The sequence below is a fragment of the Formica exsecta genome, unplaced genomic scaffold, assembly GCF_003651465.1.
Source record: "Formica exsecta isolate Colony F162 unplaced genomic scaffold, ASM365146v1 scaffold62, whole genome shotgun sequence".
Classification (NCBI taxonomy): Eukaryota; Metazoa; Arthropoda; class Insecta; order Hymenoptera; family Formicidae; genus Formica; species Formica exsecta.
The window spans coordinates 586413-607679 of record NW_021853381.1 but is presented as its reverse complement, the minus strand read 5'-3'; the positions used below and the strand labels follow the sequence as shown (position 1 = coordinate 607679).

At 34.7% G+C, this 21267-nt stretch overlaps 1 protein-coding gene across 5 annotated transcripts in view; it reads left to right on the top strand.

The window, feature by feature from the left end:
• Nucleotides 1–1056: 1056 nt before the first annotated feature.
• The window catches only part of LOC115242737 (cAMP-specific 3',5'-cyclic phosphodiesterase, isoforms N/G), a 63286-nt gene continuing 43075 nt past the window's right edge, over nt 1057–21267 (top strand). Inside the window, exons 1-3 of one of the 5 annotated variants that reach the window (XM_029819257.1) lie at nt 1066–1133; nt 2539–2571; nt 3819–3839. In XM_029819257.1, the coding sequence (XP_029675117.1) occupies nt 1087–1133; nt 2539–2571; nt 3819–3839 (101 nt within the window). In that variant the 5' untranslated portion in view covers nt 1066–1086. Of the gene's footprint in view, nt 1134–2538; nt 2572–3818; nt 3840–7765; nt 8054–12777; nt 13418–21267 lie in introns of those variants that run through there. The other 4 variants (XM_029819261.1, XM_029819258.1, XM_029819256.1 and 1 more) reach the window with 4 other exon arrangements.

Genomic DNA, 21267 nt, shown 5'->3' with positions numbered 1-21267 from the left:
GCCTGCGATATTCCGCATAATGAAACTCCTCTTCGATTAGAATTTTAAATCTTAAATGCATAATAAAAAAAATTATGTTTGTATTAATGTAAAATTAATTTATTTTAAAATTAATATAAAAAATAATTATATACAGAAAAGAGTGTGATTCTATTATTTAAGGTGTAATATTAGTTTTTTCGAGTTGGTTTATACGATTAAAGAGTTTGTGATATATCGAGTGTTTCCACGAAACAAAGACACAACATAAACATACGCGAGATCGTTTCCAGGATTTGAAAAAATAGTACACTCGTTTCACGTTGCTTTTTATTGTGAAATGAGACTGCGTGCACATATATCTCAGATATTTATTTTTGTAAAAGCGTTATTCCACTTATGTTTCTCAACTTCTAATGCATCTATTTTGGTTCTTGTCCGTGTTTGCATAGTTGAAGACCTCGAATAGTTGCTTTCATCAAGCATCCCGACAAAAGTTGGACATGACAAAGTTAATCTCGGTCATTATATTTATTCGTTGCGATGAGAAACGCATTCATAAGTCAATAATATATTTGATTAAAAAATTTAAAAAAAAACTCGAGAGGCAAGATATTAAGTGAAACAATAAAAAGCCTCGCGCGGTTATCGCGTTTCACCAGTCTACAAAAATACACCTTCTCGCAGATATCGGAAAGGCATTTCAGAAAAAAAGCTAATCAATTTTATTTCTTACTTTATATACTGCCAAGCACATGTGATACGTTTATAGACTATAAAAATTCATTACATAAGTTATCCGGAGTTGCTATCAATATATTTCAATGGGCGCTTCATTCATCATGCTCGAAATATCGAGGCTGTATTATATTATGGCCATATTCTTCGACCTACGCGATTATGAAGCAAATAATACATTTTGTGTTTCCACGCAATGATCTAGCGCATTATATGATATGGTGCAATTTATAAACCCGTTTTATCGCATCAAAGCAGTTCCGGTGCACGAAAAGTCATTAAAGTTCATATGGACCTCTTATATTAATTTTGTCAATTGTTAGAATTGTTGTTCTCTTTCGATCCTAAATCGAAAACCCCGACTTCGAGATGTCGCCGAAATCGATGTCTCGAAACAGCTCCATCGCCAGCGAGAGGTGAGCAGCCTTATTTTTCAATTGATACCTATCTCCCCTCTCTCCCTCGCGCGCGATACGGCGTTATAAATCGATTATCGCTAAATCGATCGGGCTTTTAAGTGAGTAACGCAAAGATAGCGCGTATCGAAGGCTGCTTCGACGTTTCGTTCGGGGTGGAAAATTCGTACCCTTTTTAACCGCCCGCGTTGAGGAGGATTTATTAGTATTACAATGAATATCGAGTCTGGGAAGGAGAGAGAGTCGAAAGTCACACATGATTTATGATGATGCGCTTTACGACCCGGTTATTTATTTATTACGCGTATGATCTTAATGACATTTATAATATCGCACTTGGATGCGCGTTTATAAGTGGACGCATTAATCAAGTTTTATGATTCATATTTTTCTTTTATCTCCGATCTCCTAGCGAAAAATTTTATTCGAGAGCTGTTGGATGATTAACTTTTTTAAATTTCGTGCGCCCTAAAAATTTTAATTAAAAAAAAAAAAAAAAAAAAAATGAATCATGTGATACACGATTCTCTCAGCTTGCTCTGATATTTATTACGTCTGAATTCGTGGCAAGAGAGACAAGCTGGTGATGGTTCGGTGCCAATCTGTAGTATCGTTGGAGGTTGTGGGGACATTTTTGCGGCAATGAAGAGAACTCGTATCGATAATGCAGGTGCCTTTGAAGTTTCGCTATGGTAGGAACTTTGGATGGATTGCTCGATGAAACTGGTGGATAACATAGGAGATTCATGTCGGTGGCGCCGGGATTATTTTATCGCAGCAAGATACCACGTTATCTACCTAGATAGGTGTTAGGCTAAAGGTGTTGGACGATCAACACGTTGTATATCAATGTATATTAATTATTACGACACGTATCACGTGTTTCACGAACGTCACTTTATCATTCTGCAATTGATTAAAATGTACGATCTCTTCGTTGCCTGCAATTGGAATTTATGCGTGTAACGATTTTACCAATATTTAATCCCACAACTGTACGCAAACTGTCCATGATTCATCTTCGTGCTTCTATGTACCTTGATAAATTTCGTAGCCTCTTGATAACGATGATGTTTAGTTTTTTTTACCCTCATGTCACTATTTCACTTGCATTCTGCCGTCCACGGCGAGATGATGCTTCTATGCAATAGGAGACGTTACGTGATAATAATGTAATATTGATTATTTATTAAAGCGATTATCCGTTTCTTCAATGTGTGAAAAAGGCTAATGTCACCTTACTCAATGCACAATATTTGCAAAATTTTAATTTAATATCGTACAATAATATCGCATATACACTGACACAGTTTAGAAGCATCACCCATCATCTACTTAAGTGTTTTATCGTCGCTAGTGGATGTTGGGATGTGACGATATGATGTATGTGATCCTTGGGTTGCAGGTTCAAAGAGACAGAGCTTCCTGTCGAGCGAGCGTATGTACTCGATCCTATTATCTAACTCATCTTGTTTTATTTTACACTCGGACTCTACACTAACAAAGTCGTTCAATACCCTCGTATATAACGATCATCTGTGATACTTGACTAAAACCCACTTGGACAGTTGGCTCGCTCCTCGATTAATTCTACATGCATGTTACACTTTATTCGTGTAGAGTTCTTATCATTATATTATGAGATTTTATGTTTAACATTCTTACGCGGATGTCCGTCTATTTGTCGCTAATTTAATTAATGCCGATGTAGTCACTTGGAAGTGTGATTTTGCACCACTAAAATCGAGCTATAATTTTGTCTGTAAAAAGAAAGTAGGAAGTATGGATTTTAAAAATGTAATTGGTCTTGATCAGATGTGTGATCATTATTTCCAATTTGAGATTGATTTCTTTATTAAAAGATTAGAGGAATTGGCAGAATTATGGCATAATTCACGCTCACGACTATATCGGGATATAGAGTCGCTCTTTATTGTTTTTGAATTATATTATCCGTTTGCATATTTCCCCGATCATTTTTCTCGATCATCCAAGAACTACGGGACCGAGCAAGCTCCTTCACAAGATCGCATCGATTATACATACACTGCAACGAATACACACAGAGCTTTAGAGCATAAGATTATGTAAATTTTGTAAATCTTGCGCTTATATTTAACAGCAACATTGCTTATAATATACTCTATAATATAGCTATATTGCTGATATTTATAAACACAGAGCTTTAGAGCATAAGATTATGTAAATTTTGTAAATCTTGCGCTTATATTTAACAGCAACATTGCTTATAATATAGCTATATTGCTGATATTTATAGAACGTAGATTTAGATGGCTAAAAAATGGGCAAAATCTGTATTGTTTTGTGCATTGTTTTAAAATCGCAAAGACATGTTTATAAAGAAAATTATGTGCCGTGTATAATAATATTCTTTTGCTGCTAATATCGCCGATCTTTTTTTTTTTTTTTTTTAATTTTGAAAATGAAAGTTTCGGATATGTCGCGAAATTATATTTAAACGATACGCTTATCTCTGTCATCTCTGCCTGGAAAATTTTTTTATTTCGTAAGCGATAAAACGCGCGTCTTAGTGATACACGATATAACGATTTGCGAGCGCGATTATGATAACCTTTCGTATTTTGCGAGTTAAGCATAAATATTACTAACCGCATGCTGAACATAGTTGAACGTTTTCGAATAAATATGAATTCTTATTTTCAGGATATTTACCGATCAGTACAGGTAAGTTTGCATCATCACGTAATTTAAGTGTATTCGTTCGCGATGTCGTTACAAACCGGTATGATTGGAAGAATGCGTGTATTATCGATCAACGTTAAATTTACCATATCAGAATATAATTGCTTCGAATCATCTATTTTACAAGAAAAAATTTTAATGAATTATATTCATGCCCGTCTCAGCGGAAAGATACGATTTGAGAGAATGAAAATCGCGGAAGCTTCTCGCACGATATCGTAATAATAATAATCCGCGAATAATAAATTGCGAATACGTCAATCTAATGGAAAAACATTTTTTATACTGTTACTCATTAATAGGAAATTATTTTGTGACGTAGTAAGGTATGAATTAATAATGTTTTATGTATATTTCTTCGCGATTATTATGCTATATGTATATCAATTATTATTCTCCGTATTATGAGGACAGTTTCGCTTGTGGATTTCGTTTTACGATGGACTGAGTGCAACGTGAGTGCACACGAGTGGGACTGCAGACTATGCAAATATTTTTATCTAAAGTGGCGTTAACGTACGGATTGATAGCGTAGGATGCAATTCACTTGCATCTGCCGTGATGCATAAACGCCTACCGTCTTCCAGAAACGCTTGTATACATTTTATATTAAAGTTTTATACTTTATATGATAATATAAAATATCTTTTCGCGTAAACATATAAATATATAATTAAATTATCAAATTTTTCTATATCATAATATATACATATATACTTTAAATTTTAAATCATATAATTTAATTAATTGATGTAAATAATGTTGAATCACATTCTCGATCTATCATTTTCCACGGATCGATTGTTACATAAGCAAAATCGATAACCCGATAATAACTTTTGCACGCGATTAAAAATAGTAAAAGGTTAAATTAAGAATTTAATTATTTAAGTTTTTATTTGTCGCGAATGGAAGATTGCTAAACGCGGTCCGCGGAAATTGTGTCTGACAAGCTTGAAATTAGATTCTCCGATGAGCGCGGCGATTATTTCTGGCGTCACGACTCCGATCACCGTTAACGACACTTCGTGGGCATGCCTGTACACGCGAACGTATGTAACAACTTTAACTATCAACTCCGTTTACGATCGTGTAGGTAACACCTGGCGCTATTCTCGCTGCACGAAAATGGGATGGAACATTGCGTTTGCAAGGGTAAACTCGCATAGCGTAAACTTTGTCACCGCCTCTCGTACGTAACAACTTTAACATAAGTACTTCCTGCGGAAATTTCATCTTTTGAGGCGCGTAACACATTTAAGATAGCGTGATGAAGCAAAATTCATTTAGTTATCAGACATAAATCTAAAGTTCGAAAGATTGCCAGAGCAACGCGGGAACGATCTGTCAAAGTCACGTGTTTCAAATCCTACATATTTGGACGGTGTCCAATTCAAACTTCTTACAATTGAATGAAAATAGCTGAATGGCTCATCTATAAGCGATGGAATTAACTCTCGAGCTACGTGACCGATATCTCATCCGATAATCATCTAGTAAAAATCTACAATAGATCATTTCGAAATAAATTTTGCTTTATTGTTTGTGGGATAAAATAATACGCAAACCGCTTGCGACGAGATTTCTTTGTTTACAGAAAGAACGTATAATTGGCCACATTGTGTTGCATGCGCGCTCGCTCAGTGCGACCCGACGATATAAACTAGGCAGCCTGAATGCGCTTAATTATGGCACATTCGTTAGCCTTCTACGCTGTTTTACGCGGCGCGAATTCAATAGAATTGTTTACTTGTCCCAGGAATAAATCTAGACTGTACGCGATCTTGTTATTCGTCGCTTTTTTTACTCGAATTCTATCCAATTTTCCTCAAGATGTATTATTATCGCGTATTAAAATGTCGCAGACATCTTTAGATAAACATAAAAATTTTTGATCAGAAATATTTACTTTTTTATCAACGCGTTTCAGAATATTTTTATATTAACATGATTTTACCAACGCTATTTATTCACTGTGAAATTGCGGAAATTGAGAGTGATCTACGAGCAGACAGCTGTTTTCGAGGATCTCTAGTTACATAATTCGATAACTTCACGTGAAGAAAAATACATCTGCACATGTAAAGAAGAGCATGTATGTGATATATTTGCCGAATGCAAATTTCATCTAAAAAATCAATATCGATCAGCGCATAATATTAAAAGACTAGATAGTAGAATCATATCTTTTAGTCTATGCATAGATGGGTTTATTTTCTCAATTTTTTACGTAATACTTGCTGTGACGAGAAAGAGAAAAATGGTATGTGTATTTTTTAAAAGGTACAAAGAGCGTCTTAGCATATGCAAATTGTTTCCGCCTTCGTTTATATTTTAAGACACGAGATGTACAAAATGTAGCAAATGTGTTATAGCTCTTAATGTATCCCATATTCGTAAAAGCATGCAAATCCATTTATCCGCTGTAACTAAGAAAGCTTTCTGTGTATATAAAAATGCAACTCTAAAAAAAACGATTCAAGTATAAAAAAAACGTGATATAGAAGTATATATAGTATCTCTTGAATGATAGTTCACAGTTGTTGATAACTCTAATCATATTTATACGATGTTGACCGATAAGTTTGTCTTTTTATATCGGAGCTATAATAGAAAGATCAAATGCACTTAGGTGAAACCTGGCGATTTTGAGATCATTAATAACGTCTCTTAACGTCGGAGAAATGAAAACAACACAACCGTAAATTTTTTTGCGACAGAGGAAAAACACACGGCTTTACGGTGACTTGCACGATGTTCGACATACGTATTACGCATCCTCTCGCAAACGACGCACACATTGCGTAAAACAGCAAAAAAAAAAAATGTTTTTTTCCTAATAAAGTAAAGCGTTTTGTTATTTAAATTTTTGTCATTAGATTCGGAATTTCGAGCATTCGAGAAATGATGTAGCGTAAAATATTATCGCAAAGTGAAGTCAAAGCAAAGACGCTTACAACTGTCAAAAACCAATACCTTTAGCGTATTTTTTTTCTCTTATAATAGCATGCATCCGTTCATTAAAAAAAAAAAATAATATGTACATACAATATTATTTAATATTTATAAGATTAATTATTTTAAATCTCTTTTACATCCGGAATCAATCATCTTTATCTCATTACCTTGAAATTCAATTGTAACATTAAACTTGATAAAGCATTGCTCGAGCAAAATATTTGCCGTATGTTTTTCATATAAATGCCTTTAATATAATTTTCGCATATCGTGAATTAAAATTCATTGAACATCCGTCGAATGTTTCGCTCAGCATGCAATTGAACAGTCATAATTAAAATAGTTTATCGGTTATGCATTGTGATAATGACGACTGCAAAATTCACCGTAAACAGATGGAAGGATACATTGGAATAACAACGCATATATTTAAGTATCATTAATCAAAAGAGATTATAACCACGCATGTTTCCATTGCTTTGAGATATTTTATAATTCTGAAATCCTCTATCCCATTTGGTATTAATAATTGTGAAAATTTTATGTCGAATAATATCTAAATGATATTTAACTGACGATGAGAAAATGAATGCTCGAAGAATCTGTAGCTGTCTCGGATATCCTGCATAAAACATGTGTCGCAGTTTCTCGGGAACATCTTCTCTTTTTTTTTTTTTTTTTTTTTTTTTTTTTTTTTTTTTTAACTTGGGCCCTCGATATAACTGCAACTCTGTAACCATAACGGATCCACGTACGTCGCGTGGCGCGCGCGCGAGAGCGCATCCAAGCCTATCTTTATTCATTCGTTCTATCACTTGAAAGAGCGACGGCTCCATTCTCGTAGCCGGTTTCTCGCAAAGCGGAAGGGGAGCGGGGCGACGGGGATGCCCCAGGTTGCGCAATGCTCGACACGCGCATGCTTCCCGCTCAAATCGCCGCCGCCGGGAAATTCCCCCCACCTCACCGTCACCCCCGACCCAGGGGGGAAATCTCTGCGAAACCAGAACACCCCGGCCAGTTCGACATCGCGGCAAACACGAGGTGTTCGACGACAATACAGGATCGACTCTCGTATATAGCTTCTCTCTCTCTCTCGCACGCACGACGCGTTTCTGTCGCGAAAATTTCGCGGCTTTTCTCTTTTTCTTTACCATCTCCGTATCCGAACTTGCCGGAAGTAACGAAAATCGCGCGTCGTTTCGCGAAAAAAAACGTCCTCTCCGGCCGCGCGTAAGGAGGTAAAGATCAAAGCTTCTGAGACAGACGGAGAAAGGGAAAGTTTCCGGATGTGTTTTGTGCGAGACTCGAACAGCTGATAAACGGACTTTCCTCGCGAGGTTGCTTATAGCGTGGTGGGAGATTTGGATAATTTTAGAATCTGCGGTCAAGATTTTAAAAGCGTTGACCGTGTGCGGTCGAAATTCTTGCATCTCTCAGAAAAATGAACGTGATTGTACTAAATTTGAATAGAATTAAAGAAATAAAAACTTGATTATAACACATATAAATCTAAATAAAATTTAATAGTTTTCAACAAATTTTGATGAATAATTTTGCCTTTTCTCTCAATGTAATTATTTCTTTATTTTTTACAAAATTAAAAAACCTAATTATGGTAATATAATCAGAAATAAAATATTTAATGTATTATGCATTATGTGCGAACAATATATTATCATAATTATATGTAAAAATACGCAAATGCGATTTATATAATTCGCGAGGAAGGTACGTCAGCAAGCGTAGATAAAATTTAATCAGTGAAAAGTGGAAATATCTATCATATGATACGCACCGGCGGGTTTTAGCGTTGCCTCACTACATAGGATGACACATGTTCGTATTTAACCACGCTGTTGCGCGACATAACCGCGTGCGCGTTGATATCGGCTTTTCATTACACGAGTAATTGGGCCGCGCTCAGTGAAAAAAGTATATCACTGGCTGGCCATTCCCGAACCCGGGAGGAGATGACTCGCGCACGATCGATTCGTCGCGGTATCGAAAGTTTTAATTTGCCCTTTGAAGTTGGACAGTCCGCTTAACGAGATAGTCAGTTGCACACACGCGGAACTGTACGGCAAGTTGCCGGATTAATCGAAAGTTTCTCGCTGAAAACGGTAACGTTGTTTGTGGGTGACGCACGACGATGAGAAATTCTGTCCGCCATCCAAAACAAAGGTTTTTCACCGACCGACATCGCGTATCACGAAAATATGTGATTCTCTACAAAAACGCTACATTTACTTGACAGTTCTTTCATTCTCGATTTGACATTTGTTCGGATGGTAGTTTATCATTCTTTAATTATCGCGAATAATCGCGATCAAGATTCTGTTGTTTCAATGACGTTTGTACTTTATCAATTATCGATATAATTATCGCTGCGAGATAACAAGAGATCTTTAAACGAGAAAATATTACGCAATACAAAGAACTATGACGAACTACGGTGAATCCACTTTCGGAAATCTTGATTGATCCACCGTCTGATTGTCCGTGACGCATATTATCAATAATCGATAACGCTCCGATAAATTGTAAGACATGCATATTCTGTTAAAACGGGGAGGGGCATTATATCGAGTGTTATAACGAAGCGTATCTCGAGATTAGATGACAATTTTCTGATAATATTTGTTACTACGTAGATAAAGCAAATTGATGCATGAATAATCTGATAAAGGGATAAAAACTAATTGGATCTAAACGGCTACCGCGACATACGGCGATAGCATCTACGTCTAGATTGATTTGCCGTTCGATTGTCCTGCGCACTTTCTTTCGAGGAGAGAAAAGGAGAAGAGCAGTAATTTTCTCGAATTTTATTAGACAAAAGTTGTAAAATGTTATTATATAACGATGACATTTCTCGCGGAGTATTTCGCTGGAATCTCGGTGGATCGTGCAATAAAGCTCGCGATTGTGTTAATTCGATGCGACATCTCGTATGGCGTTGTTGCGTCAGCGATGTATAATGTAACGTTTCTGAAATACGCGCAGATATGAAGCAAAATTATTGCAGTTTAACCGACACCGCAATTGCGAGTAACGTAATATGACTAATCATGGAAAAATGAGTTATGCGTTATCGGTAGTGTGACAGTAAGTTTGTAGTCATCCTGAATGTTTTTCGCTCAGAGACCTATCTTTACGAGCAATTAAAGTTTCAAGAAGCTTGACAATATCGTGCATCGTTGTTACATTATTATCTGTAATGTGTTTACAAGTTTTCTATAAATATTGCAAGAAATATATCGCGTCCTCAATTTGAAAAATTTAAGTATCAACTTTTCATCGCGTTGTGTGGATAAGATATCGAACGTTGATTGTTCCCTAGTTTAATAGAAGCTTTTTGAAGAAATCTCTTTTTATTGCGAGATACGTCCATCTGATTGGAAAAGTGTGATCGTATGTCTACGGAAATTTTTCCACATACTATTATTGGAATATCGGATATGCAGTTGTTGACAATACGTAGGGGTGTCAGGTATCTCTTTTGACCTCGACGCGAAAAGTTTTTATAGATCTGAGGCAGCAACAAATAATTCACATCGAGAGAGATTTTCTCCGGATATAGAGGTTGAATATTATTTAGCAATATTATAAATCGCGTGAAGTTTTATTAACTGTGCTTTTATTTACTGTGCTTTAATAGAGTCTCTCTTATTAAAGAAAATATTAGATTCTTTATAAATTTTATTTTTGATACGACTATCTTCTTACGAATATTTTTGCGAAATTTTTGAATTAATTTTTTGATCATTTGAAATTGATTATTATTTTACTCGTAGAAAAATTAATCCTCGATATTTTTATATTTGTCTCTATTTAATCAGATTATTCTAGAATCTATTAAAAAATTACCAAATATATAATTTTATTTATAGACTATCAATATGTGTAGCTATTTAAATTACAAAGTATTTTTGCAAAGTATATATCTACACGTGACACTGACCTTATATGCATGAATCGAACTTTAAATGCAGTGAAGTCTAACAGACATTAAAGCGTTTTTTTGATCGCGTTTCTTTTATATCCGTCAACGATGAATATATATGACTTTAATAATACAATGTAAAACAAATACAGAGCTGGTAAGAGTTGCAGAAAACAGGACGCAAAAAATTGTTTTCATAAAAATTTAATTTTACACAAAGTTTATTCCAATTTTATGTATATAATGAAACTTTTTTTGGAAACATTTTCTCTGCGTTCTATTTTTTATTTGCGCTGGCTTTTATTAACTTTTTACTGTATTTGTTTTATATTTTGCATTCTTTATTATATTGCTCTCTCCTTCAGCGTGAATCGAAACATAAAGCGCGCCAATGTTGATAATAAAATACCAGATGAAACGTGCAAAAAATAACATTCTTTCGCCGACTCGTTTCCGCATTATTTCCATTCGATCGCTATGCGGATGAAAGATGAACATTGCGGTTTTCTTAAATAAAACACACTACATAGCTCGTAACGGAAATATATTTACAGCATATTCATCGTTAGTGACATATTCAACGTCGCGTCAAATAACACACTCTCGACCGCTAGTTTTCCTTGAGTAGAGTGAGTCTCTGCCCGCGGCCAATATGCTAATTCATCGGGGAGAAGTCGTCGTCAGCGTATAATTATGCACGTTTAGCAAACTAACCATCCGGCCAATTTTCGCGTTACTTTCCCGCTTATCAATCGACTCGAGAAAATGCGAGAAGATCGAGACGCGCGCCAAAAAATGTCGATTGATTCTCTTAAATTTATCAGCACAAAATTCGTAAAAATAAAAAGAATTAAAAAAATTTTTTTTCATATACTTTAAAAAATATTAGATTCAATTTATTTCGTGTCGCGTAAGAAAAGATATTTCATGTGATATGTCTTCCGCTAATCCAATTTCATTTACGAGATAGTTCCTATTTGTCTTTGCATTATCGTCCTCTATATCGAACGGTTACGTCGATCGTACAGTTTGTAACCTGGTCAAGGTGTTACATGCGCCAATTTACTACCGCGAGCTTAATTTTCGAGATAAAGGGACTGTTGAGTCAAACGGCAGTGACGGGAGGATCTAGTGTAATTTGGATAAGTTGGCACTTGTGGTCTGGTTTATTGCCACGCAGCTGATAGCATGGTTGATAAAACGGTCCGTCCATTGTTCCTGACGCAATACCGTTCGATAGTAGTCTACACGCTCGGGCAACACAGTACATTATCTCTTATCGTAATATTTTATTACTTAAAACGAAATGCGATCGAAAAGGGAATTTCATATTCGTTCACGATAGAGAATATATTGTAAATTATGCAAAAAATACAGACCGTTGATCGTGATCGCTATTTTAATTGAATAATATTTAAGTAAGAAATATAATAATCTCGCTTCTCACATATATTCACGCTGGCGCATGTAGAACTGACGTTACACGTCAATTATTATCGCTATTACGACATCAACGGTATGATATTACTTAATATAGTAACCTTGAGTGGTAATCTGTGCTCTAATCAGGGACTTACGTCGTATCAAGAGTTATCTATGTGACGAGATATAATAAAATAATACGTACATCGGCAGTAATATGTGTTTTAACTTGGCTAAATTGTACGAGTGATATTGATAATTGATAGTGTTTGATTAAATTGAAATTTTAGTGAAATTAAATTCCGTTTGCACGATAATGGCGTATTTTGACGTAAGCCGTATAATTTCCGCATGATAATATGGATCGTACGTTACAGAAGATATATATCTCCGCGTCGCCAATCTCACGTTAAATTAGATTATAGCAAATCTCAAATCATAAGTATAAAACTTTTTTGATTTTTTCTTGCGTCACGGACATGTCGATTTTAATCAGCGAAATTTCGCGCCCGTTCGAGTCTCGCATCTCAAGAGATCAAAACGATCGGACAGATCGCACACTTGATCACTGATATCACGATGCTTTCCCCGATATAGCGGCATATCATCGTTGTAACACCTGAGTGACGTACTCGTGACCTTCCGAGCCCGCGTGGTGATCGTCCGGGGCGCATCTTCCAACGCCTCTTCCTCCGCGTCCTCGATGGGTCCCTTTCCTCCGATCGGGTGAAATGGCCCGAAGATATTGAACAAAGAAGACGTGGACGCGGCCTTGCCCTTTCGAGGCGCAACCTCCATCGATCGCGTCGACATCCATCCGTATAAATATGCGTCCCTTTCTCGGCTGGTTACGTGACGTCGTATAGGGGTACGGAATCGCGACCACGTTGTGTCTGTGCGCGATGAAGAGACGTAGGATCCTACGGTCGCACGAATCGTAACGCAACGTAACGCCGTTGTAATATCCTCCCGAAATATCGGGATCGCGAGAATGACATCGAACGGAATGCGGAGCAATGTGTAACACCATGTCCGACTCCAGCGGCGGCTTGATAGAATTCGTCGGGTCGGCCGGCGGCTTGAAGAGATGCGGGGGCGGCATGAGCTCGCCCGCTTTAAGTGCTGGCGGCATCGGCTCGACAGGCGGACTACCCAGGACCATGTCGACTTCCGCGCTGCGAGTTCGACAGCCCAGGAGGGCGGTCTTCTGGGAACAATGCTTCGACAAGAGAGACTTGTAAGTCCTCGACTTGCGAGTTCGACGGTTTCGATTTGTCGAGTGAAAAGGAAGAAATCTGTCGTCGACGTCGCGATTTGATTTTCCATGAAAAATATTTCAACTGTGTGTGTGTGTATATATGTGTAGATATTTCTATAATTTCGCGCTTAGATCTATTTTATAACATGTGACATTTGCAATATGAAATATATTTCTAAATAGTTAGAGCAACTTGTTTTCAAAATTGTGTACACGTTTTTTTTTTTTTTAATTGTGAGTATGTTACGTCATATGTATTGTTATCTACGCAAACAACGAGGATTTTGCAATAATTTTTGGAGAAATTAATGAGTAATGCATAATAATATAATCCACCTCTTTTAGAAGCATTTATATACATTGCATTGCATATAATAAAACGTGCATAAAGATATCAAACGAATGTATTTGAAACATAATCTTGAAATGCAACAGCGAAAATTCGAGAGATTGCGTTCGAAGCGAGATGATACAAAGCTTGAACATGCGAGATGGATCCATCGCGCGATCTCGCTTGCTACAGTTTCTATTTCAGAGTTTGATAAAATTGAAACCGTATCACGATGCAATACGCAAAATAATATATTTTATTGAAACTATTTTTAATGTAAACCATAACGCGAATCGTATGAATTTACATCAGCTGATAAATAAGAATAAAATAGTATATCGCGCAATCATATTAGGAATTAATGTTAGCTATTTAATGCAGACATTTTATCACAATACGTATTATTATTTGCACCTAAAAATAATTATTGTTATTAACATAATTTTTAGGAAAAAAGCTTGTCTTAAGATGTTTATCTTTATCGCTTATATTTTTTCATATCGAGTCTTTCAATTATTGCGCAACGCGGAACATAAAAGCGCTCTGGCAAACGTTCAAGGAAATAACTCGCGGAAACTCGCTCGATTTTATTAGTTAGTCCGCAGTGTATCAATTTAGTATACTTGCGCGCGCGTTATTCGGCAAGTACAAGCTAAATCTGATTAAGGAACATCGCGATGAGGGTAGACGCGCGTTTTGGAGAACGTCCAACGGCCGTTGTATATTGGTATAGTTCGGAATTCCGCGACCATACGTGACGCTTGATCCACGTAGACACGTGAAACACGTCGCTTTTGCTGGCTAGCGTCCCAACCACGGGCTTGGGGATAACGACGGGTCGATCGTTATTCCCGTACGAGTTGATTATCGGACGTTATTTAAGGAGCGTACGCGATCTAAATTCTATTTTGAGACACAGTGTGATATTTGATTTTATAACGGGATCCTTAAGCTAGATTACACAAGACACGACGATTATGTGAACGTGATAATTATGCTGAATCAATGCGTGAATAAATGAGAACATGCATCGGAAGGAGGTCAAGGAAAAGATTTACGTCATTGTGGGAAAACGTATATACGGTGATGTATCAGGATCATAGTTTTATGTGTCGCGCAGATGAGAATTGGCCATTTCGAAAACTTGATATTTGAAACTTGAAATTATAACGGTATATACCATCTCTCATTGTTAGAATGACATTTTCAGACATAACGTTAATTAGAGGACTGATTTTCTGTAGCAGAAAATATTCGTAAACTGGCTTTGTCGACATCGGTTGTAATTAAAAACAGAATGTTTTAATTTTACAGAGGGATTAATTAATGAATTTTCGACAGAATTTATATTTGATCGAGATTCTTTCTAGCTTATGGGTAGTGACCCTGAATTGATATATGGCTCGACTTTAGAGTGTGAACATTTATTTAAACACGGATAAAACAAAAATAAAATTCTGATTAATATTTAGACGGGAAAAAAAAACGCGATATTATGGACAATTCGCTAACCGTGTGTTCGTCAAATATTATTCAGCGAACGTGACATTTTGCATTTTTATTTGGATTTGTTCGTACTCCTGAATATGTTATCTGACCTACTGACCTATGCTAAATACTTGCAATGGATAATTCAAAATTATTTGATTATACCAAAAGATTATGTGAGAGAGATTTAGTTTCTCTGAAATTTCTTAAAAACTTTTAGCGAAATTAGGTTATAAGATCACGGGAATTTTATTAAGATTATGTATGATATAACTTGCGATTTAATTGTTAGTCTAAAAGCATTTAAATGTGAAGTCTCTTAAAAGCAAAACGTGAAAACCTCTCAGGATGTTTGTAACCAAGCGCGAGCATTCTTTGCAAATTTCGTGTCAGAAATTTATACGCGGCGCTACTTGTTATGTGTCTAGAATTATTAAAACGATGAAAGTTTAATGAACTCTACTAACAACGCATTCATTAAGTAATTTCCGCCCGATATTACGTATTTGGTATATGATATACGTGGTATTATTCTAGCTTCCTAAACTAAGAGAAATTTGCATCATTAATTTTTTTTCATTGAAAAGAGATATTTCAAATTTAATAAGATAATACATATTTGCGAGTAGGGTTGCACGAAATATTAAGACTAGTCTTCAGATTGTCTTGTCTTGTTACGAAATTCAGGACAAGATTAAGACAAGATTTTTAATTAGTCATCAAGACAATATTAAGACTAAAATTATCAAGATTATTGGTTTTTTAAAAAAAGCTAAAATATGGATATTTGTGTGTAAATTAGATGAGAAAAAATTACTATATTATACAGATTTATACGGACTTAAAAAATTGTATTTAATAAATAAAAACATTTATATTAACAAATTTAGAGACAATCAATATCATAAACAAAATAAACAATATAAAATTTTATTTAGTACAATTATTTAGCTACACAAAACTTTGCGTACAGCATATGTACGCAAAGTATAAATATAATATACGAATATATATATATATATGTATATTTGTTTCTTTTTAGATACAGTGTTTTCGGAAGTAAACGAATTACATAAATAGTAATAATTATCTTAAATTATTATATATTATAAAGATTATATATTGTTAAATATTATTTTAAACAATTGTTCAGTATTAGATAAAAATTGCTATTTGCTGTTTTGGGCAACTCTATTTGCGAGTATTATGTTCTTGGTGGTATTATGTGTTTACCATTAGCGGAAAATTGTTTTGTAAATTATTTCGCTTTGATGCAAGCGAGTTTATGCGAATTCAAATTTCTGCGGTTTGGGAACATCGGCGTTTAGTACGCGCTGGTATTCTATTGTTATTCAACGAATTGCGTTTCATATTCCGCTTACTTGTCAGTTTGTCAACGCAGTACGACGTTATTTAGCTTCAAATCGACGTAGTTCTCTATGTACGTTTCAATCTCTCTTGCCTGCATTCCAAAATACGTTTTTATACCGTAATCATAATATTTGGATATCGGTTTCTCCCTTTATTGCATTATCGGCGAGTTATTGATCTACCATCAATCATATTATGTAGATGGATCGATCCTCATAGATCCACTGTCGCGTACAAAATAATTTCATTGTTATTGCGTCATATATATCCGTTTCATGCAACGAGAGACCGTTTACGGCAATTATAATTAATCCACATTATTAAATTATCAAACATATGTGTATCGCCATGTATCACCATGTTACGCAAATTTAATATTCCGCGAAATAAAATAGATTATATATTATATTTTACTCGACAATATCGCACACGCGACGTGATTTTGCATCACCACTGATTGTTCACATTGGCGTAACAGATTCTTCTTTTTATCAGAGATATTATTTTTTTCTTTACTTTCTTTGAGTTTACATAATCGTTTCTGCAAATTCATTTTCCGTTCGTAAGTTTATATAATCGAAGCATGAATGGGTGCATGCGATATTCTCTGTTTGAAGTTTGAATGTATTGCGGATGTGCATCTTTTCTTCGCAACAATTGGATCTTGTTGTATTGATCTTGGAAATAACTATCACGGTAACTATTCTGATGTATATAAAAGAAACCATTCAATGATTTAGCGCATGAAAAAAATACTCTTTTTCTCGTTGAAAGGGAAAATGCTTTTCGTTGTACACATTAATGTTCATACTACGTTAAAAGAGCAATCTCGGTTGTATTAAACAGGAAGTCGCCAGTGATTGATACGTCAGAAAAGAAAGGAGCATTTCATTGACATTATGTATTTACTAACATTATAAAGTGACAGGTAATTAATACTTTATATTATTATTAATTAGAAATTTGATTGATCTCTCTTGATAATATAGATAATGAATGGTTAATTAATGATGTTAGATAATAGCATTTCCATTAATGTGTTAAATATATGCAGAGAGAGAGAGAGAGAGAATTATTGCGCAACTAAATATATATTGATAAAGCAACAATAAGAATATTGAAGTATTAAAATGAAAACTAATTAATTATTTATTAATTTATTCATTGATTATTTATATTTAAATGTTCACATTCCGTTACAGAATAACTTGTTGGAAAGAAAATAAGTTATCTAACAAAATGCAAAACTAATATAAGATAAATAATAGCATGATTTAACTTGTATAATTTTTGCATTATCTTAGGAAAAGCAATAATAATATCTTAAATTCGACAAAGATCTTGAGAAATATAAAATTTCGAAGAATGAATGGCTTTTCACGTATCAAATTTTCTTATAAAAATTGATCTCAAAATGATCGAAGAATCGACAGGAAACGCTCAAAGAAAACATACAGCTTCGAATATTTTGTATTTTCTTTTTTCTATTTATCCCAAAATTGGAAATGTAATTTATTTCATCGGAAACGGTCGATAAAAGAAAAGACAATCGAAAAGAGGAAATAGAAATATAGAAAATTCTTGTTACAGAAAAAAGATTAGCATGGTAAACATGCTTTTTATATTAAATTTATAGATTTTTCTACTTCTTCTGAGGAAGAGGAGAAAAAAAAGAGGAACACATAATCGTATTCAGCAATCGTAGTCGAACAGTGGCACTTCAATCAAGCTTCATTGCCTATTGCAGGCGTTTATATGACGGAGAGAGACAAAGACGGGGAAAGAGACAAATACCACCATCGGCGTGCTGTATCATTGTTGCTATTCATGCGGCGCCAAGTTGTTTTCTCGACTGCGTTCGAGAAGTTTGCTTCGTTTGCCACATTTAACGCCTTGCTTGAGCTCGCGTATGTATCGATATTAAACTCCGAATTTCGAGTTCTCTCGCAGTTGAACACAATTACATGGTTATCCGCTGCAATTTATCGCCGCTCGTGTCTGACCCATGACGAGATGAAAAGTCGTTCGGGAGTTCCAGGAACGTCGATCTCGTATATTTTTGCGCTCGTTAATTATTTTATGACTTCGTTCGCGGCGCGTATCGGATATTCGAGTAGCTTCCTCGAGTAGCTATTTAGTTTTCCTTGTTTAAAGGAAATTACGAGATAAGCTCTTTCGAGATACGTCGGAGTGACTCTTCTCCAGCAGCACATTGTTAAGAATTTATTCGAACGATTTACTACGTTGTATTTAATTATTTTCTCTGGCTTCTAAAGGCGTTCTTATATATTGATATCTTGTTCTCTTAAATCATTTTCTCTCTCTCTCTCTCTCTCTCTGACATTATCGTTCAAATGTATACGTATTGCATGATTGTACGCTTTTCTCAGAAATGAACAGCGAATCATGAAGACACGAGACAGTACATAATATATATTTTGGAAAACCCATTTCACTTATTTTGCGCGGCTTTTTTTCCTCTCTAAACCGAGTCAAATGAGTTTATTATGACTTTCTTTTCTCCTAATCATCCACGATATTCCCTCGCGCAGTACAGATATTACTGCAGTAGTGGAACGTATCTCTCTAGAAAAAGTGTGTCTCGTTTCTGCTACGACTTCTACCGTCAGAAGAACAATTCATTTTATATCTTTTCATTATGTGAGAGAGCATAGTGTTTTCTACTTCTCTTTTCTAGAGTATTTTTCCGTAATTGGCAAAACAGAAATACAATTAACCATCAAGTATCACGACAGAATTTTTCACATTCTGTGGAAAGAAAATTTATATCACATTACGTCGGTGTTTATCTTTTATCTTCGGTTTTCACTTTTAAAGTTGCAAACTGAAATAATAAAAGTTTTAATGAAGCGAAAATGGATCTCATCTAGATTTTTGCCGTGAATTTATAATAGGTCAATTTATTTGAATTGCCAAAATAAAAATATAATATAAAAATATATAAAAAATCATAACATTTATATTTTGATTTTTTATTGTTATAATATGTGATTGACGTCAAAATATTTTTTTTTTCTTAAATAATTAATAATGGTGCGAATTTTTATTTAATAGAGAGGAGACGGTTCGCCGTCGGCATTTCTCGTAGCTTATGACCTTTCTGCAATATTTATAGAAAAGCTCCCATTATATCATGCACGTACATATCTGCCGGCATAGTTCTATGCGAGAGAGAGATGCGAGTTTCTAATTAAAATATATTGAATATATTAAATTGTGTTTTTCACATGAGAGCCGTATCAATTTCTTTTTACTTATTGCTCGTTTTAAAATATATTATTATATTTTACATGCTAAAACGTGTTAATTTGTAATATCATAAACAGAATACGTATTATTATTCATTAGAGACATTTTTTACAACAAATATAAATTATAAAAGATTTTTTAAAAACAGTATCTCTACTTTTCCTATGACTAAATTACTTTTCACAAATTTTTACATTACATGAAAGTAATGTAATTAATCTGTATGCGCGCGCGCGCGCATACATATACCCACACATTGTGTTTGAATTAATTAATTTTATCTGCATTTGTTAACGCGCACATTCCTTTCAGCATTATCACTGGCTCCTTTGACTGTTGTCGCGTATCTTATACGAAGTTGGCAATTAATTAGAATTATTCTTACATATGTATTTTGGAATCGTGCATATCCCAACTTAATTCGCATATTAATATCATTAGTATTATAGAGAGATAATGTACGTCATTAGTTGTTGTTCATATTAAACTCTAGCGTGTCGTGATTCTCTTGGCTGTCACTTGTAACGTCCAATTTTAGATCGAGACCTTTGTACGTACTTTGTAACGTGATATTCAAAATGCTTTGAGATATTATATCCAAGAATATCTGAAGATGAATTATACTTGTACGATAATTGATCATATTAATCTTTTAATATATACATGTATATGTATGTGTATTACATATTGTGTGTGTATGAATTACGTGTATCTCTTGGTGGAATATTAATATAAAATATACGCAATATTGCAAAATATCAATTAAATTGAGATATCATATATAGAAGTACCTGAGAATGAGGTAAATATTATTTTCCATAATTACGAAAATTTTCATATTAGCAAGTTAATTACATGCATACACACTTTAATGAATTGTAATAGTGTAATATTAATGAAATTTTACAAGCGATACTGCAATTTTGATCTTTATATAATAACTATCTCATTATATAATGTAAATTAGTTATAAACAATGTGTGTTGACCTGCAGTATAATTTTAAGCTATTTTTAGTATTTAACATTTATTTTTAATTTAGCAGTGCAATTTATTTATATTGTTATTTACGATTTCGCCGAACAAACGAGGCTGATTGATAATTATTTAATGGCGTTGTTTATTCTCGAAGATTCTCGTTGCATCAAGTAGTAATTTAGCTAGATGGTAGAGTGGGTAACTGCCAAAGTTATTCACAATCGTCGTGATATTCTTCGCGAAGAAGAAACGCAATTTTCTTTCGCGAGATGAGGAGGAAACAGGGGAGGATGAATAATGATTGCACGTTGATTATGTTGTATGCGAATTTGTCCTCGTGTATGCGAGAATTTATCAATGACATTACTCCGGCAGGATACGCACGGGGGGGG